The sequence below is a fragment of the Trachurus japonicus genome, chromosome 2 (genome assembly GCF_045865225.1).
Source record: "Trachurus japonicus isolate A0001 chromosome 2, Traja_1.0".
NCBI classification, from domain to species: Eukaryota; Metazoa; Chordata; class Actinopteri; order Carangiformes; family Carangidae; genus Trachurus; species Trachurus japonicus.
In genome coordinates, this window is record NC_140908.1 from 8327983 (window position 1) to 8347086 (window position 19104).

At 46.9% G+C, this 19104-nt stretch overlaps 2 protein-coding genes across 22 annotated transcripts in view; one reads left to right on the plus strand and one right to left on the minus strand.

Annotated features, from left to right (window-relative positions):
* Positions 1-18608, plus strand: part of LOC146990730 (mitogen-activated protein kinase kinase kinase kinase 4-like) — a 35175-nt gene extending 16567 nt beyond the window's left edge. Inside the window, exons 4-32 of one of the 13 annotated variants that reach the window (XM_085798469.1) lie at positions 1847-1972; positions 2336-2446; positions 2551-2641; positions 2799-2929; positions 3040-3094; positions 3179-3257; positions 4059-4234; positions 4324-4396; positions 4494-4704; positions 4805-4966; positions 5068-5154; positions 5672-6121; positions 7158-7310; positions 8166-8459; positions 9102-9202; positions 9292-9428; positions 9655-9749; positions 11092-11270; positions 11470-11599; positions 11905-12207; positions 13319-13436; positions 13663-13833; positions 13929-14072; positions 14167-14301; positions 14405-14505; positions 15115-15264; positions 15358-15517; positions 15666-15805; positions 15904-18388. In XM_085798469.1, the coding sequence (XP_085654595.1) occupies positions 1847-1972; positions 2336-2446; positions 2551-2641; positions 2799-2929; positions 3040-3094; positions 3179-3257; positions 4059-4234; positions 4324-4396; positions 4494-4704; positions 4805-4966; positions 5068-5154; positions 5672-6121; positions 7158-7310; positions 8166-8459; positions 9102-9202; positions 9292-9428; positions 9655-9749; positions 11092-11270; positions 11470-11599; positions 11905-12207; positions 13319-13436; positions 13663-13833; positions 13929-14072; positions 14167-14301; positions 14405-14505; positions 15115-15264; positions 15358-15517; positions 15666-15805; positions 15904-15987 (4347 nt within the window). In that variant the 3' untranslated portion in view covers positions 15988-18388. Of the gene's footprint in view, positions 1-1846; positions 1973-2335; positions 2447-2550; positions 2642-2798; positions 2930-3039; positions 3095-3178; positions 3258-4058; positions 4235-4323; positions 4397-4493; positions 4705-4804; positions 4967-5067; positions 5155-5671; positions 6122-7157; positions 7311-8165; positions 8460-9101; positions 9203-9291; positions 9429-9654; positions 9750-11091; positions 11271-11469; positions 11600-11904; positions 12208-13318; positions 13437-13662; positions 13834-13928; positions 14073-14166; positions 14302-14404; positions 14506-15114; positions 15265-15357; positions 15518-15665; positions 15806-15903 lie in introns of all 13 variants that reach the window. The other 12 variants (XM_085798363.1, XM_085798383.1, XM_085798373.1 and 9 more) reach the window with 12 other exon arrangements.
* LOC146990722 (uncharacterized) overlaps positions 1-19104 on the minus strand; it is a 142876-nt gene that overhangs the window by 97633 nt on the left and 26139 nt on the right. The gene's annotated exons all lie outside the window — the stretch shown is intronic.

Here is a 19104-nt window from a genome sequence, read left to right on the forward strand (position 1 = left end):
TTTTATACCTTCTTGAAGATTATGTTTGATCCAGCACCGTGTGTGTGTGTGTATGATTGCGGCAACTATCGGTTGACCAAAAAGCTCCACTCCTCCACTCTGTGACACACATCACCACCGCCATATGATTGTGTCTGTCTCTCTCCCCCGAAACCATGTGACTTGTGGCAGCGAGGCTTTCACAGTCGGGAGTGTGATAATCCAACAGCTGCACAGCAGAAAGGGGCTGGAGAGGAGAAGGGGAGGGGGAGGAGGGGAGGGGAGGGGAGGGAGGAAGAGGTGGGGGGGTGCGCACAACAGAAAGGCTTACGTCAACTCAAACGAGTCATGCAGCAGCAGTATGGCGGCGTGCATAGACAGCCAACTGCCATTTTGCTATAGGCGATGCATTGCACCTTTAAACAACATGTTAACACAGCTCGTCTTTTTCATCGTCTCGCCATAATCCGTTGATTGCGAGAAACTATTGACTATTAACTAATATAAAGAAGAAAAGCTCCATACTCTATAGTGTGCAGTGATGATACTGTACAACCTCCCCCCACCTCTGGTCTCTGTCCCCCGCCTCCCCTCCTCCTCCTCCCTCCCACTGCTCTTTCTATAGGAGAGGCCATGTAACCATAAAGAGAACCACTGGCGGGGGCTGATCCCTGCATGCGTTCAATTAGCGTGTCACCGTTAATCACCGTCAGCTCGCTATTGGTGCACGAGGAGGGAGCTGATGCCGCTGCGGCGAGTTCTGACCCTTTTTTTTTTTGCCAAGACGTTGAGAGTGGACAGGTTTCGCCACAACCACCATTCGCACCAAAAGGCCGTTTCCAGCAGAGACTAAACACAAACTGAAAAGTACATCTGGAATCTGAGTTAGCTTTTCAACTCTGAGTGAACCCACTGGTTTCTCTATTGTTTCTGTATCTATCTACAGGGCATTAGTCTTTAAGTTACACACAGTCAGATTTGATTTATTCATCATCCATGTAGTTGGCCTACACATCCTGTAGATTTATAGAGCTGCAACAATTAAATTAATCGTCAACTATTTTGATAATCAAAGTAGTTTTTTAAGATAAAAAAAGTCAAAATTCTCTGATTTCAGCTTCTTAAATGTGAATATTTCTGGTTTCTTTGTTCCTTTATGACAATAAACTGAGTCTTTCTTTGGTTTGTGAACACAACAAGACATTTGAGGATGTCATCTTGTGGTTTGGGAAACACTGATTGACATTTTTTTAACATTTTCTTGACCAAACAACTAATCAATTAATCGTTTAAATAATCAACAGATTCATCGATAATGAAAAATAAATAATCATTAGTTGCAGCCCTAATAGATTATATATATTTCAAGTATCAATACAGAAATCGTTTTTCTCAGCAGCTCTATACAGGGCCATGTCAGTCTGTGGATTAAGTATATGTGTGGGGGGTTGCCATTGATCTAATGTATGTTTAGTGTGTTTTTTTCTAAATGTAAGCGATTAGCGATAATGGCTACTGTACACATCAACTCAGTGAGACTCAGTCATGCATCATTAATCCCCAAACAAAGGAACCACTTGCCGGTAAATGAACGACTCATACCGCTTTGTTACATTAGTCCTAGACATGAATAAGGCCCGGGCCGGGCTGAGCTGAAACAGCACCAGGGCGTTGGCGCATAGCTGCACACTGGCCGCGACGCTGAATGTGGAAGTGAATTGAGCTGGATGTGAAATGAAATGTCGCTCAAGGCTGAATGATGATTAAAGGCCGATGCCCGCACAGTTGTATTTCACTGTCGAGATTTTCCACAACGAGCCTGTCTTTAACTTGTGTGTGTGTGTTTTGTTTTTTTTTCTGTGTCAAGGATGAAGAGGAGGAAATTAAACTGGAGATCAATATGCTGAAGAAGTATTCCCACCACAGAAACATAGCCACCTACTATGGGGCTTTCATTAAGAAAAGCCCCCCGGGACACGATGACCAGCTCTGGGTAAGACCTCGGATACATCCATGAAATTAAGATGTGCATAGGTGGTGTTGGGATTATTCCACCAATGCTGATCTCTGAACTCTTTATAAGTTAAAAAAAATAGTTTTGTGTCATTTAAAAATGAATATGAACACACTTTGTGCAAATAAATGCTCCAAATGACATTTTCTTTACTCCAAATTTGGGAGAAATGTCGTCAGTAGTGTTCATTTTACACAAACATATACTTATAAATACTAAAACCAGAGATACTGATCATTTTGAAGTGGTCTCCTGAGCTGTATTTCCTATTTTCCTTTTGTTAATGTGTAGTAGTTTTATCCTGTGATGATTCATGTTTTGTTCTGTGTCTGTGTCGTGTAGCTGGTGATGGAGTTCTGTGGAGCCGGTTCGATCACAGACCTGGTGAAGAACACCAAGGGGAACCAGCTGAAGGAAGACTGGATCGCCTACATCTCCAGAGAGATCCTCAGAGTGAGCTCCTCTCCTCTCCTCCTCCTCCTCCTCTCTTTTCCTCTCCTCCTTCTCCTCCTTCTCCTCCTCTCCTCTCCTCTAACTCGTGTCTCTCTCCTCCTCAGGGTCTGGCCCACTTACACGCCCACCACGTCATCCACCGTGACATCAAGGGCCAGAACGTCCTGCTGACGGAGAACGCTGAAGTCAAACTAGGTGAGTGCAGCTCTGACCTCACATCAGCTGATAACACTATTATTGGCTCAGTATGACATTATACATTAACCTGATGATTAATATAGCACAATCTATAAGCACCTGCACAATAGGAACATGTCTGTGCAGCACAGTGACGCCTCTCTTTGCTCTCCAGTGGACTTTGGTGTGAGTGCTCAGCTGGATCGGACAGTGGGGAGGAGAAACACCTTCATCGGGACTCCTTATTGGATGGCCCCCGAGGTCATCGCTTGTGATGAGAACCCAGATGCCACGTACGACTACAGAGTAAGTCTTGTTGTTGTTGTTGTGTTTTTGTTCCTGTGAACATCTGGATTTGCTGGAGCATGTGCACCTGTTGGTGTTTCTGGCTCACGGGCGTCGTCTTTGTCTTGCAGAGCGACCTGTGGTCTTGTGGTATCACGGCTATTGAAATGGCTGAAGGAGCACCACGTGAGTCCCGCTTGTTTTTATATCACCTCTGGTGGTTTTTTTTGTGTTGGATCAGTGTCTTGACTCTCTTCACTCTTCTTTCAGCTCTGTGTGACATGCACCCGATGCGCGCGCTCTTCCTTATTCCACGAAACCCGCCTCCTCGGCTCAAATCTAAAAAATGGTGAGTACCACCCACTAGGATGTTTTCCGTCTGCCCTTATGAATGTTTTTATCCTTTATCAATCTTCTTTCTCGCCCTAATAAATCCTGATATATCAAGATAGGCCATAATATTTCCTGCCTGGCCGCCCTGTGTACTCTTGCACATTTCGATGTTATCTCAGACTTCAGACCAGGCGGCTACGAGGGCTTGGATAGTGAGCTCGGCTTTTCCTCTGTGCTTTGCTGCTGAGCCGAACATCTGCGGTACACCTGCTCTGGCAGACTCGGCCTCTTCTGGCACACGCTGTCGCTACGCTGGATGCAAAATGCAGAAAAAAATAAAAGCTTTGACTTTCTTTTTAAAGCTGCCGGCGGAGCTGAAACGAATTTAAAAAAGTTCAATATTAATATTCGTTAACACGAGGATGCATCCTTGAGCGTTATAGATCCTGTTGTGCATAAAATTGTGGATTGTCTTGAGCGGCAGCAGCAGGTGCAGTGCCGATAATTTCATTGTGCTGCACCTCATATTTCAGTTTGCATGGTGGATCTGTCATGAAAGGTGCAGCGCTGCCTGTCCGAGTACATTAATTTCAATTTGCACTGAGAAATCAGAGGCTGCTGTCACGCCGTGGAAACCCGAGTGTTCTCAGGACCCTTGGGCAATTTGGAATCGGCTTATTTGCAGAAATGTTTTCCTTGGATCCCTGGATGAGCTCTGTCCATGTGTGGCTGAAATATTTGTCTGGCTCCCACTGTCTCGTTCTATAACTCACCCTCTCTCTTGTCTCTCTCCCTCCCGTCTCTCCTTCCTCCGCAGGTCCAAAAAGTTTTTCAGTTTCATCGAGGGCTGTCTGGTGAAGAACTACACGCAGCGGCCCCCGACAGAGCAGCTGCTGAAGCACCCCTTCATCCGAGACCAGCCCAACGAGAGGCAAGTCCGCATACAGCTCAAAGACCACATCGACCGCACCAAGAAGAAGAGGGGAGAGAAGGGTGCGTCCAATCGGCTCATCTCTTACTGCAGATAATGTCATGTTGTCTTGTGCGTTTCCAGCTCTGAGCCACTTCTAAATTTATTACAGATGAGACAGAGTATGAGTACAGTGGCAGCGAAGAGGAGGAGGAGGATCCCCCGGAGCAGGAGGGAGAGCCCAGGTAGGATGTAGCTGTCGTAGCACCTCGTGAAAAACAGTTAAATTAGATTAACGCAGTTTAATCTGACCCTTCTGTCCTGATTCCTCCCGTCTCCCAGCTCCATTGTCAATGTACCAGGTGAGTCGACGCTGCGCCGCGACTTCATCCGCCTGCAGCAGGAGAACAAGGAGCGGTCGGAGGCGCTCCGTCGTCAGCAGCTCCTCCAGGAGCAGCAGCTCCGGGAGCAGGAGGAGTACAAACGGCAGCTACTGGCGGAGAGGCAGAAACGTATCGAGCAGCAGAAGGAGCAGCGGAGGCGGCTGGAGGAGGTAGGATGACGGAAAAGATGAAACTGCTGAAAGTCATGTTTTTGTTAATGTTTTTTTTTAAAGAATTCATCTCTTTGTCTGTCGTCTGTTGCCACTATAGCAACAGCGACGTGAACGGGAGATGAGGAGGCAACAAGAGCGCGAGCAGCGTCGCCGCGAGCAAGAGGAGAAGAGGCGTATCGAAGAGATGGATCGCAGACGTAAAGAAGAGGAGGAGCGCCGGCGGGCCGAAGACGAGAAGAGGAGGAACGATCGCGAACAGGTAACGAACGGGTTTATTAAAAAAAACATTGTCTGTGCATCTGCGACGTTGCTCCCACATGAATTCATCTCTAACTCTGACCGCTCCGTGTTGATTGGCAGGAGTACATCAGGCGCCAGCTGGAGGAGGAGCAGAGGCACCTGGAGATGCTGCAGGAGCAGCTGCTCCGTGAACAGGCCATGCTACTGGTCAGTCTCACACAGATAACTCCCACAGCACATAAACACCTCATTATTTTCCTGCTCAGTTAAATGAAGACAGATTTTTGCCATGTAGCGAGGTGACATTTAAATGTTGTTGTCAGAAAATGCCCCACAGCAAATCTCTGTTTGTAATAGGTGTTTTTTTTTTTTGACTCATAAATCTGTTGAGTCATTTACTACAAAAACAAGTCGGAGGAAATGTTGTCGTCTTCCTTTTGTGTCGTGTTTTTTGTTTTTTTCAATTGGATTTCACATCATTGTTGTAAAGTGAAACAAATCGATAATTCTCCTCTTGAATCTCAGATGTTGTTTTTCAGATCCGTTGTGTTTTTACCTACATAATATCATTTCTTACTCAGGGTTTTATTCACGGACTTTTTCAGAAATCGAGTAAAATGTGGTGACAAATGCTGCTGTTTGTTCACAGTAAATGATCTTGAGTCAGCCTAGGTTTGTCAGGTCTCCTCTCACCACCTTGAATCCACCGCACGCTCTGCATTAGGAGTTCAAGTGGCGGGAGCTGGAGGAGCAGCGCAAGGCCGAGCGGCTCCATAAGCGCCTGCAGCAGGAGCAGGCCTACCTGCTGTCGCTGCAGCACGAGCCCAAACAGCAGCCTGGCGACAAGACCAAACTCCCCCCAGACCAAAACAAGCCTCCACAGACCTCCACCCTGCCCCCCGACAACAGAGTCCTTACCACAGCCCCACAAGCGCAGGTCCTTGACGCTGGCGCTGTTTCTGTAGCGAGACCTCAGACCGTCCCCGCAGACGGCGCTAAGTCCCAGTCCCAGGCAGCAATGCCAGAAAAGACTCACCCCGTTGAGACCTCTCCCAGCCCCAGCCCCCCTCAGACTGAAACCCCACCCGACTCTAAACCTCCCCAGGCGGAAAGCGTGGAGCCCGATAGGCCCGCCGAGCCTGTCGCTCATCCTCCTCCTCAGCCTATCAGAGAGGTGAACCTCCTCCTCGGCTCTGCCTCCCCCGCTGCCTGCTCTATCCAGCTTCTTCTTGCTTTTCCTCACAAGTCTCAGTGACCATGATGACGGAGGTGGTGCGAGGAAAAAAAAGAAAAAAAGAAACAAAAAAACGGTTTAATTTAGCACAAACAGCTTTGTGTGATTTAACGTTCTCTGTTTTGGTTGCTGCGGTGTTGCTCCACAGCCAACAGCTAATTTGTTAGTACGCAGGCTCTTTTGAATGAAACACGTAGGGGGGTACGGTTGGAGAAAGGGAAAAACCACAGGCTCCCGACCAACTCTTTATGTCCTGAATAAAACAGAGCTGTTCTCCTCCACTCTCTCTTGGCTCTCGCTCTCTCTTGCACTCTTGAAAAACTTTAGAAAACCAAAACCATTCCAAACTATGTTTTTTCATCGTAATTTTTGCTTTGAGAGCCGAATCCAGTCTTGTAGAAACATGAATATTTACTGTTTCTCCCATAAGAATAAAGATGATTGCAGGGGCTTTGAAATTTTTTTATTTCCCCGTATTTTGCCATTTTATCCGCTGTCATCTGGGTCCATCTCCGAGGGTTTTTCTCCTCAGAGCAGCACAGAACCACAAGTGTTAGGATTTCCCTCTTGACCTTTTATGGCCGACCTGCGACGTCCGTCAATATGTGTGTGGATCGGGCCGTTGCATGTGTATGGCTGAGGCCCAAACTAACATGCAGGACGCCCCCCCTCCAAAGCAGCGTCTCCTGTCATCAACAAGAACTTGTTCTGTGTCATTAACAACCTTTCTGTCCATTTTATGATTAAAAAACAAAAAATCTAGGATGTATTTGTCTCCACCTCCTGTCTGTCCACACACACCTGTGTCTGTACGGCTGCTGTGTCAAGCATGTGTGACATCACTGTCAGCAGATGTGAAGGTTTCAGAGGATTCCTGTAAAATGCAAAGAGATGGGAAACCGTTCCTACTGAGCAGTGGTTTCCTTCTTTTTGATTTTCCCTTTCACTGAAATATTTCTCCTGACCCTCATCCCAGGCCGACGAGCGGTACCGTAAGAACATTCAGGGCTCCCCTCAGACCGCCCCTCCTCCCAAGCAGCCCCCTCTGCCTCCCCGCTCCTCTGAACCGTTCTCCAACGGCGGCCCCTCCTCCGAGGCCTCCGCCATGCACCGGCCCATGGAGCCTCAGGTAACCCCTCCCCACCTCACCTCACCTCCTCTCCTCCTTCATCCTTTTTTTCCCTCCTCCTCCTCCTCCTCCTCCTCTCGCTCCCTTGCATCCTTTTGCACTTGAAACAGCTGGCGACAGGAAGGAATCTGCCGAGGTTCTGTTAATTAATAACACCAGGAAATTATGTTTTGCTGTTTGATCACTTAAAAACAAACTGCTGTTATCTCACGCCAGCTCGTATCTGCATTGCAGATCATTTCAGAACTCTGAATAGAAAACAAAAGAAAAATCATGTGTGTTATTGTCTATATTCCCATAATAAGCCTCTTATTTGTGATGTGCATCATTTTAGCTGTAGCATTAGGCTGTAGGCTGAGGTTGTAAACCCGTTATCTGGAGGAACATGTGCTTTTTACAGGCTGCGTTCAATATCACTGAACAATCCATGATCACATTGACCTGTAAATTATATAATTTATCACTAAAATCATGGATCAGGTGAAGTAATAATTACAATCTCAGCAACTAAACTGTGTTTTTCTGAATACGTGTTTCCATATTAACAGAGTAGTTCATAATTTCTACAAAATAGAAAGAAAAATGAGTGGTTTTGGCTTCATATTCATCAACATTAAAGTGAACTCAGTCGTCTGTGTTGTGTATTTGCATTGATCGACAGTGAATCAGAGCGAAACATCATCGTGTCATGTGTTGTCTGCTGTATGCATGTGTGTATATACATATATAAACACATGTATGTGAAGCCACACACATCTTCCCTCATGTCTCACTGTGTTGTCTGCTTGTTTCACCTCCCTCCCCTCCTCCTCCTCCCTTCCTCCCTCCCTCCCTCCCTCCCTCCCTCCCTAAAAGGTCCAGTGGTCCCACCTGGCTGCTCTAAAAAGCAGCAACAGCGCCGCCCCCTCTCCTCCTCCTCCTCCTCCGCCCGTGGTCTCTCGCTCCCAGTCCTTCAGCGAGCCCGGCGGCGTGACCTCTAGCTTTGCACAACTCCACCTGCGCTCCCAGGACCCCCACCATCACCACCACCATCACCCATCGCCCGCACGCACTGACCCCCAGCCCCAACCTCCCCACCTCCACCACCACCACCCTCAGGCCCAGACTAGGGCCGAGCACCAGGCCGGCGGCGAGGAGGTGCCTCCGAAGGTAAGAAGTGACGAGGGCCTCCCGTCCCCCCCACCCTGTCCCCCTCCCTCATTCACCTCCCCTCATGCTCCACCACTGTCTGTCTGTTGTCAAACACCACCATTAAACACTGTTGTAACAAAACTAAACCAGGAAACTTTTCATTTCCAGGCTCACAAATGACTATAAAGGGATAGTTCAACATTTTGGCACATTTCCCATTGCCGTAATCCCTATAGCTTAATTAAAGGTGATGAACCTACTCCTAAAACTATAGGGAATATGGCAACAGGCCAATTTGCCAAAATGTTGAACTATTCCTTTAAGGTAAAACATCGATCAAAATGCAGCAATTATGTGACACAAAACCAAAGAACAGCACGTTCCTCCAGTATAAACTCACTCGGGTGGTGTTGGTGATGCAGAGCTTCAACTCAGTAGCTGTAGATTAAAAGATGCTTTTATGATCCACAGTTCAAAGTAGCAGACTGAATGTAGGGCAAATATTGTTTTTTTTTATTTGATTATGTGATAAGAGGAAGACGAGCTCCTCTCTGATGTCTTTTTTTCTGTCTTGTGCAACTTTAAGTTCTTCTACATCTTCACTTTTAGATTTTAAACGCGCTACATGTGTGTGAGAGTCTGAATCTGTCTCCCCCCCAGGTGCCGGTGAGGACGACATCCAGGTCGCCTGTACTGTCCCGTAGAGAGTCCCCTCTGCCGTCGCAACCTGGCAACCAGGGCGGACAGAGGAACGCTGGCAGGTAAAGGAGAGGCGACCTCCAGCAAGCTGTACACGCTGTACATTTCACCTCTGTGTGCTAATGAGACTTGTTAACGTTCCCTGTGGCAGTAACGTGGAGCAGCGCCCGCTGTGGGACCGCGTGGAGAAGCTGCAGCCTCGGCCCGGCAGCGGCAGCTCCTCTGGCTCCAACTCCAGCTCCCAGGCCAGCCCCGGGGACCGCTTCAGACCCCGCTGTGAGTCGCCTGGTACTGTACACAGCGGCATTTCGCTCCCTCTACTAACTGCTTATTAGCTCATCACGATTATCACTGTGATATAAACTCCATCCTCACTCCACACACTTAACGCTGCGATAGCTTCCCATGCTGAGCTGTTTCTCTCCGGGCTGTTAAGGATCCTCTCAGAGCCAGCTCCTCCTGGCCCAGTTGTGTTTCTCCCACACTCACTCGCCTTCTCTTTGTTCTGTCAAAGCTTCCTCCAAATCTGAAGGATCGCCTCTCCAGCGGCCTGAAAATGTTCCCAAAAAACCAGATGAAAAGAACCTGGCCCGGCCCACTCGACCAGCTGTAAGTCCGCCGCTTCCACAGTCCTGGTTTATCATTGTGTTGATACTGAATAGGTGAAAACTTGTGTCTTTCTCCTCCTCCACTTGTGTTTTTCTCTATTTCCCACCACTCTAATTATTCAACCACCTGATGTGTGCAACATCTCATGAATCCAATGGTTCGTGATTGTTGGGGAACCTCTTAGGGTGATGTGGTAAGCCTAATAAAAGAGATTCATCACACCTACAGTACGCTCTGCCTGCACCATCGCCCCCTCCCCCTCTCATTGCATTGTACACTAAAGTGTGGTGATGAAAGAAGTTTCTCTGCTTCGTGAGGGTTGATGCGATAATTCATTCCAGCTCTGTCATTGGTTACGTCCCCTCTGCCTGTGATGTGATTGCCTCCTGCTGGCGTCCTCCCTCATGCCTGCACAATCTTATTGCTTGTCATCGGTGAAATGCACACGGCACTGGAGGGGTTAACCCCCTCCACAGAAAGCTCCTGATCCTGGATTTGAATGCAGCCACATCTGAATGCAAACACACTATCTCCTGTTTCCTTGTAGTTGTCAGAATGGCTTCTAATCTCACCTGGCTTTGTCGCCGGATAAACTCTGGCCCATTTGTTATTGAACATGTCGGGGAAATATCACTCCCCTTCTTTTTTATTTTGCAAGCCTGCGTTAGTAAAACATGGATACAGAACAAAAGAGTAGCACTAACTCAGGACTCAGCACTTCTCCACTACTTATACCTAGAGATTTAAAAGGATAGTTCAACATTTTGGCAAATTGGCCCATTGCCATAAACGGCGGAGCAGAGCCACAAGCTGCTCAGAGCTACGCTACGGAGGCTAATGGGATTTCTTGGTTTCCCTCATCAAACACATCAAATACACCATCCAACAACTCCAAAACGCTCTGGTGGACAAGTTGTGACCTGCACATTCACCACGCTATGAGATAATAACAGAAAGTTACGAGATTCATGCAAAACTGCTGATGAGCGTTCCCGTCGGGGGCAGTTTTTTGGCGAGCAGTCTCTGCATTTGCCATTGGTGAATGTGCAGGTCACAACTTGTCCACCAGAGCGTTTTGGAGTTGTTGGATTGTGTATATGATGAGTTTGATGAGGGAAACCAAGAAATCCCATTAGCCTCCGTAGCGTAGCTCTGAGCAGCTCACGGCTCTGCTCCGCCGTTCTAAAAATAGCTTGCACCGACAATTAAAGGTAATGAACCTACTCCTAAAACTATAGGGATTATGGCAATGGGCCAATTTGCCAAAATGTTGAACTATCCCTTTGAGGCTACAATGAGGAATCACACTCCAGTTATTCTAAAGATGAATCACTCTTTTTAGGACCTGACTGCTCTGGCCAAGGAGCTGCGTGCGGTGGACGATGTGCGGCCTCCCCACAAGGTCACCGACTACTCCTCCTCCAGCGAAGAGTCGGGCACCACAGACGAAGACGACGACGAGGAGGTGGACCAGGAGGCGGGAGAGGAGTCCACCTCAGGAGCTGAGGACTCCAGAGCAGGGTAGGTCGAAGACTGACGATGTCGTTGTCCCACTTGTCCGTCCATGTTGTCTGTCGCTTCTTTGTGAATTCATGTTTAAATATAAAGCAAGACAAGATAATTTCTTGTCGGACAGAGATGTTGTTGTCAGACTTATGTGCACTGTGCTGGCATGGCTTCTCTGCATGGCTGTTAACACTGGTCTGGTTACGGACATCAGATATTCCCATGGCTTCTACAGGAAGATGAGTAACGGGGAGACGGAGTCCGCAAAGACCATGCTGGTCGAAGACTCGGAGAGCGACCAGGCCACCACGCCCTCCAAGGACGGCACGCTGGTGATCAGACAGGTAAGAGGTGGAGACAAGAGTGTGTGTAGTTGTTAGAAATGTTGTTTTTCTTTGTTCTATGTCATTGTCTACTCATTGTCCATCATTTTCCCCTTTTTGTTTTAAATTCCAGTCGTCTGCTGCTTCATGTTTTACATGTACAGAGATGCTCATAGGTTAAATTAATGCGATGTGGTCTCCAAACATAAGAATATGTTGTGTGATGTTGTGAATCATGAAGTAAAGCAGCAGACTAGCAGTCAAACGTTCAGCTCCTCATCTCCACCTGCTCGCTCCAGCCCAAGTGTGCCTGTTCTTGCTTCCAGAGCACCGTTGACATAAAGCGGTTGGTCAATCTCTCATCCTCCTCCTCTTCCTCCTCCTCGGCCGGCTCTGGCCACGGCCACGGCCAGCCCCAACCCCCCGGGGGCCACGGCCTGCCAGAGAAAAACGGCTTTGCCGGCCGAATCCACCACCTACCAGACCTTATCCAGCAGAGCCATCACTCCCCTTCCTCCTCCACAACCATCCCCTCCTCCTCCTCCACCTCCTCCTTCCCCTCATCATCTAGCCATGCCAGTCCTGCCATGTCCCCACTGATCCCCCTGGACGAGCTCACTGCCATAGAGGTATGTCACCCCCACCATCTCGGGGACAAATAACCAAGCCTGGACGGTTGCAGGTGCACGGTTGCAAATGTTTATTTTCATCCAGCCGGTCCAGGATTTGTTGTCATCCTTTTGGACATGGCGCTAGGAAAAATAAATTATTTGCAAATGCTTTTTTTCCCCCTCTAATCTGTACTTACCCACCGTCCAGCCCTTGATTGTTGGTCTGAGCCTCTCTGCACCCTCTCCTGCCCTCCCTCCCTCCCTCCCCCATCACCCTGTGTGTCCTGCTGGCTTCACTCTGGCTCTCCTCTGCCCCCCTCTGGCTTGGCTGACACCTCTCTGGTTTGAGTCTTCAACCTCCTTTCCGCTCACTGCACTGCACTGCGTTGCCGCTAACACTGGCGCCTCCTGGTGGTCGGACACGGTCGGGGCGTGGAGGAAACTAAACCCCGGGGGCTTCTCAGGGTGAACGATGAATGACCATTTCTTAACAGGACGTCATGACGTAGCTGTAGCAGTGTCGGGTGACGGCTGCCTGGTGTGACGTCCAAAACAACCATATGACCCACTTACACAAAGAAATATATATAATATACATAAATATATATTTTATTGATTAATAATAAACAACAGGCATCTTGGGTGGTGGACTTCTCTTCTCTGTGCTTTATTAGCAGCAGCTTTTTCCCTCTTAACACACACTACCAGCAGCAGCTCATGTTTGGATTACTTCCTATTTCCCTAAACACATTTCTTCTTGTCTCACATGTTGTTGTGTTTTCATCTGTAACATGTATGTCCCTGCGCGCTTCATGGGAACTAACAATAACAGCATGTTTGATTTGTTACAAACCTGAATTTCACCGCCAACTTTTTTTTATTCCCATTTGTTTGCATCATAAAAAAAAACCCACTTTGATTGAACAGATTTATGAGCCCCAGAGGCAGAGCTGTAATTCACATGCTCCAGCCTGAGCAGTCTGTTGCTAATGCAGAACAATCATAGTCAGATTTATAAATGACATGGATTGGACCAAAAGCCTAATAAATACTATGCTTCGTGTCTGTTTTGTCATTGAGAGGTATCTGGAAATCTGTTTGTGTTTTAAATGTCTTTAATCTCTGTCAGTCCCAGTCGGAGAGCAACTCCATGTCCAAACACAAGTCCTCCTCGTCCTTCACTCCCTTCATCGACCCGCGCCTTCTCCAGATCTCTCCATCCAGCGGCAGCTCCCTCAACAACATGGGTAATTAAAAACTGAACGCTCCTCTGTTTCCTGATGACAGAAACATGACTTACTTTTTTTCTCTGGGGAGTATTTAAGAGCAATAACCCCACACACACACACACACACACACACATTTTTTCCATCATTGATAAAGAAATAATGTTGAAACTCTCGAGCTGAAGTGATGAGTCTGTTCATTAGTCATTTAATTACATGGTTTGGCGTCTCTGCTGCTTCTCCACAGCTGCCTTTGGGCAGGACGGACGGCTGGTGGACCCGCTGAGGGTCGACCCGTCCCGTAAAGGCTCGGTGGTCAACGTCAACCCAGTCAACACGCGTCCGCCCAGCGACACGCCAGAGATCCGCAAGTACAAGAAGAGGTTCAACTCTGAGATCCTGTGCGCTGCGCTCTGGGGTAGGTTCACGTTCAGAAGTCAACGCGGCGTTGCAGCGCAGACGACCACGTTGTTACGTACTCAAGTTTGCCGTGCACATCCGTGTTTGTTCCAGGCGTGAACCTGCTGGTGGGGACGGAGAGCGGCCTGATGCTGCTGGACAGAAGCGGTCAGGGGAAAGTCTACCCCCTCATCAACCGGAGACGCATCCAGCAGATGGACGTCCTGGAGGGACTCAACGTCCTGGTCACCATATCAGGTACAGCTCACATGCAGCCATGTGTATTTAAAAAATATATATAAATGCATGTTTATCTGTTCTCTCACTGCTCAACCTCCTCGGCCCCTTGCAGGTAAAAAGAACAAGCTGCGAGTTTATTACCTGTCGTGGCTCAGAAACAAGATTTTGCACAACGACCCTGAGGTGGAGAAGAAGCAGGGGTGGGTCAACGTGGGCGACCTGGAGGGCTGCGTCCACTACAAAGTCGGTACGTCCAGGCCCAGAGTCTCCTAACCCAGGACTGAATGATACACACAAGAATTAGGTGAATCCAACCTTCACAACTGACTGACATCTCCTTTTCATTCCAGTGAAGTATGAGAGGATCAAGTTCTTGGTGCTGGCCTTGAAGAACGCTGTGGAGGTTTACGCCTGGGCTCCCAAACCCTACCACAAGTTCATGGCCTTTAAGGTGAGTGTGCTCACAGGAGGATCTGGGTTTATCAGCACCACGGACATGAGTCATGAAAAACTGGGAAGATTTTCCCATAGAGAATGAATGGGAGGAGGTCGAAAAACAAACAAATAATTGGACATCAACTGCTCCGTCATACTTTCACTTAGAGACGCTATTTAAACTTTAAAATGCAGACACAAGTCTTGCCTATTGATGTATTAATTCACATTTCTATAGGTATTATAGTTTTTGATCAATCACTGTTCAATGATCATGATCACTAATGCTGAGATTATAATGGGTGTGTATTGCGCGGAATGTTCGCGCCAGAGTGGGTGACATCATCGGCCAGAGTGGGAGAAGTTGTCTGAAATTGTCTGAAACTTTTCTATTTCCACGCTGCTCCTGGCCACAAATTAAAGTCCACACATGTGATTTTTTCCACAGTCGTAGACAAACGTGTCCTCTCTCTCAAAATGTGTTTAAAAAAGCAGAGAGACTTACAGAATTGAAACTGTGAGCCTCTGAGTGCGGCCAAGTCCTTTCTTGAACCCCACTGACTTCAATACAAAGATTTCGCTGAGACTTTTAACGGACTCTCTTCTTCTTTTTTGCTCGATTTAGTCTTTTGGTGACCTGGTGCACAAGCCTCTGCTGGTGGACCTGACTGTAGAGGAGGGTCAGAGGTTAAAGGTCATCTACGGCTCCTGCTCAGGCTTCCATGCTGTGGATGTGGACTCCGGCGCCGTCTACGACATCTACCTGCCCACACATGTACGTGCTCGGCTGAGAGTTTGGTCGCATCTCGTCTTTTGAACGCTTTATTCTCCTCTGCTAACACTTCTCACCCCTCCCTCCCTCTGTTAGATCCAGACCAGCATTCAGTGCCACGCCATCATCATCTTACCCAACACTGACGGGATCGAGCTGCTGGTGTGTTACGAGGACGAGGGCGTCTACGTCAACACCTACGGACGCATCACCAAAGACGTGGTGCTGCAGTGGGGAGAAATGCCAACTTCAGTGGGTGAGTCGTCCTGCGTGACAGGGGATTTAATAAAAAAACAAAAAACAAGAGAGGAAGTCATAAAAAAAACAAAAAACAAGAGAGGAAGTCTGAGTTCAGGCTGGGGAAACTGTGACACTTCCCTAAAACTCCCTCTGTGCTTGTGCAGCCTACATTAGGTCAAACCAGATCATGGGCTGGGGAGAGAAGGCCATAGAGATCCGCTCTGTGGAGACGGGACACCTGGACGGCGTCTTCATGCACAAGAGAGCCCAGAGACTCAAGTTCCTTTGTGAGAGGAACGACAAAGTGAGCAGACTCTTTTTTTTCTCTCTTTCTGTCCTCTTTCTCTCTCTTTTATCGTCATCAAATCTGCAGCTCTTATGTTTCTTATCTTTCGTCCTCAGGTCTTCTTCGCCTCGGTGCGTCAGGGCGGTGCCAGCCAGGTCTACTTCATGACCCTGGGACGCACCTCCCTCATGAGCTGGTAGTGGACGCCCCCGCTTTCCACGTCGACCAACCAGCCGAGCCGAACACGACGACCAACAGATGACGATTGTGACCGCGAACCAACGGCGACGAACAAGAGAAGCCTGGAGCCGGAGCCGGAGAAGCTTCTCTGCGTCTCGCTCGCCAAAAAAAAAAACCACGGATTGGACTGTAATCATGAAACGTAACGAGGGGTGTGGGGTGAGTGTTTTTGAGGGCGGGGGGAGGGGGCAGGGGGGGTTGAGTCCACTGAGTGTACTAACTATAATAAAACAGCAAACCCACACCCTCACCCCGCCGCCCAGGTTCCTCTCACCCCGACCTTTGTGCTGAACTCCACTCGTCCTCCTCCTCCTCTGCGGGAACGTGGGATCTGTTGCCTGTCGATGGTAAATCTTTAATGTGTCATAGTAAATCTTTGCATCATGTATGTGTGTGTGCGTGTGTGTGTGAATAGAGGAAAAAAAACAAAACACTGAGCATGTGAATGACTGACAAAGCGTGTTTGTCTGAAGGGACGATACGAGGCTAAATGTGGCGAATACTGTACGCGCCACATTATTCTGACTTTAGCCGCTCGTGGCGCCGTTTAGTCCAGGTCCTGTTTGGGTCAAAATTTAACTCCTCCTCCGTGATAGATTTCCACGTCAAGCATGTCGTCAAACACTAGTTCACAGTCACGGTTTTACTCCCACAAATGATGCTTGACTTGTAAATCTGCTTCCATCTTCACTTTTTTGCCTTCTCCTCCTTTAAAGTGAAGATTTGTTGTTTTTTTTCCAAGGGACCTTCTGGATATATCCATTAAAAAAAAAAAACAGGGTACTGGATCTCAGCTTGTACATAACTAACACTGACATCAACCTTTCCCGGGTTTAACAGACACTTTCTCAACTTTTTACCACATTGCCTCACGTACTGTAGGTTATGTCAAGACAGAAGTAGCCCTGTTTATGACAGCATGTTGCTTTGGTGTTATTAACAAAAAAATAATAATTATCCCCGGTTTTTAATACACTGTATATTTTGTATGTGACTTGCTGCACATAAATAAAGCATAAAAACACAGGACACACCTGTAGATGAATCTTAAAGGAAGAATCCACCCTGTTTCTCTCCAGTCTGTGATATGTTTTTTTCTCTGGTCGACCACCAAACAATAAAAATACCCGGAAATGTGAGGTTCCTTATTACAATAGCTTGTTTTTTTTTGTTTTTTTTCAATCAGGTGGATTTTTCCTTTAAGTTCAGTCATAAGTAGGGCTAGGATAAACTGTGAATTAGACAAGCAGAATTAGCAGGTGGCCATTAACGTAGCATGGAGGCCAGCGGGCAGAAGTTGACAGTAAGGGAAGGGAAGGAAAGGCAGCGTAGATGATGATGTCACTCGCGTGGGTTGAGAAGAAGCTCTGAACATCACACTCACGTCATCATGCAGCTCTGCATTAGAGAGGAGACTGTAGCTTAGTGTGGCGTTATAAAGGTTTCAAGCTGATTTAGAAATAAAACTGCTCAAAATCCTCTGAAGAGCAAAGACGTGTGGATTTTGTGTACTGCTCTCACTTTAGTCTGAACCAGCCATGTGATTCAATATTGGACCTCTTTTCTTTTTTGACATTTTGGACTTCAGACAAATTAGTTTACACAGTCCAGTCTGGCTTGAAGAGACAGATTCGCCACTTTAACTGGACCGTTACTCCATCCTAGAATTGTATTTTGCTTCCTCGTTCTATTTTATTCCTCTGAAACCCGTACGACAAGGCAAGACGTGTTTGTCACTTAAGGTTAGGGCGGTCTCGTTTCACTGTAAAACTGTCAGATCCATCCTGTGGCTGTGCGTTTGTATGAATGAGAACAAAAAAACAAAACAAAAAAAACTTGACAACAGGACACACATCTGCTCCCCCTACATGTAATCTCTCTGCTCCCTGCTCTCAGTAAGGATGCTGCCTTCACTGTGGAGCTGCAGAACACGGGAACAAGGTGCTTTCACTGTCTGATCACCTGTGAAAAGCTGGGAAGGGGAAAAACAAAACAATCACAACACGTTCTAATAGCAGTGTTACAAAACCACTTCAGACAGTGTGAACTAAGCAGCATATTTTTAACTTGGACTTAGTTTTTAGTCTTGTTTCTGCAATTTTTATTATGTAACCCTTCAGATAAGTATGCAACTGCAGTGGTTTTTAAATTGTAATGCACACCTTATGTTGAAAATGTTTACAGAAGCAATTGTTTTGTTAAACCAATGTGCATCGATATGAATATTTATGGTTTATTTTGAGGGCAGTTTTTCCCTGTTTTGTATTTTGTATTATTCCCTTTTTGTACTATCATTTAGACGTTTGTGTACAGGAATAATCAACGTTTGCTCACATCACGAATTTACGCAAGTCCAGAGTGTGATTTCACTGATTCCTCTACATCCTGCATCGTGCAGTGCGCCCCTGGCTGTGGCAGCGTGGATCAAAATGTTTTCTGCCTGCCAGGTGACATGTTTCCCCCTCAAACGTCTCTCTGCCATGCCTCTCTAATTTATGTCCTCTCTGTGTGTACTATGGGAATTACTGTATTTTCCTGAAGGTCTTTTTTTTCCATTGAATAAAATCAGAAGTAATTTACAGTGTGGTGTCATTCTTTGTAAAGGTTTTGGAAGCAACACTCTTTGCAACTTTGCCAAGTGAAGCAGCTACAAAAGAACCTGATATACAACCCACCCATTAATCATAATTAAACTGTAACAGTAGTAAGTAGATGATTTTTTTTCAGAATGAAGCAAACTGTCGTTCCCTGAAGATTTTGTTTTCCTGCAACATGCATTTCAATTCTTTAATTATGTAAATTAGGTTTTTATGCATTGATTACACAACATTGCCATTTTGTTCAGGTCTCCCAAAAGAGCTGCACAATCTGTAAAAGAAGAGCAAACTACAGCTCAGTGGTTCTCAACCTTTTTTGGCTCGTGACCCCATTTTGAGATCACAAATTTCTGGCGACCCCATGTGATCGTGGCCATCAATCAAAATGCTCACTTTATATTTGAGAAAGTTAAAGTATAGAAAACAGTTGTTTAAGATTGTGTGTGGTTTAATCATCATTAAAAAAAATAAAAATAAGTT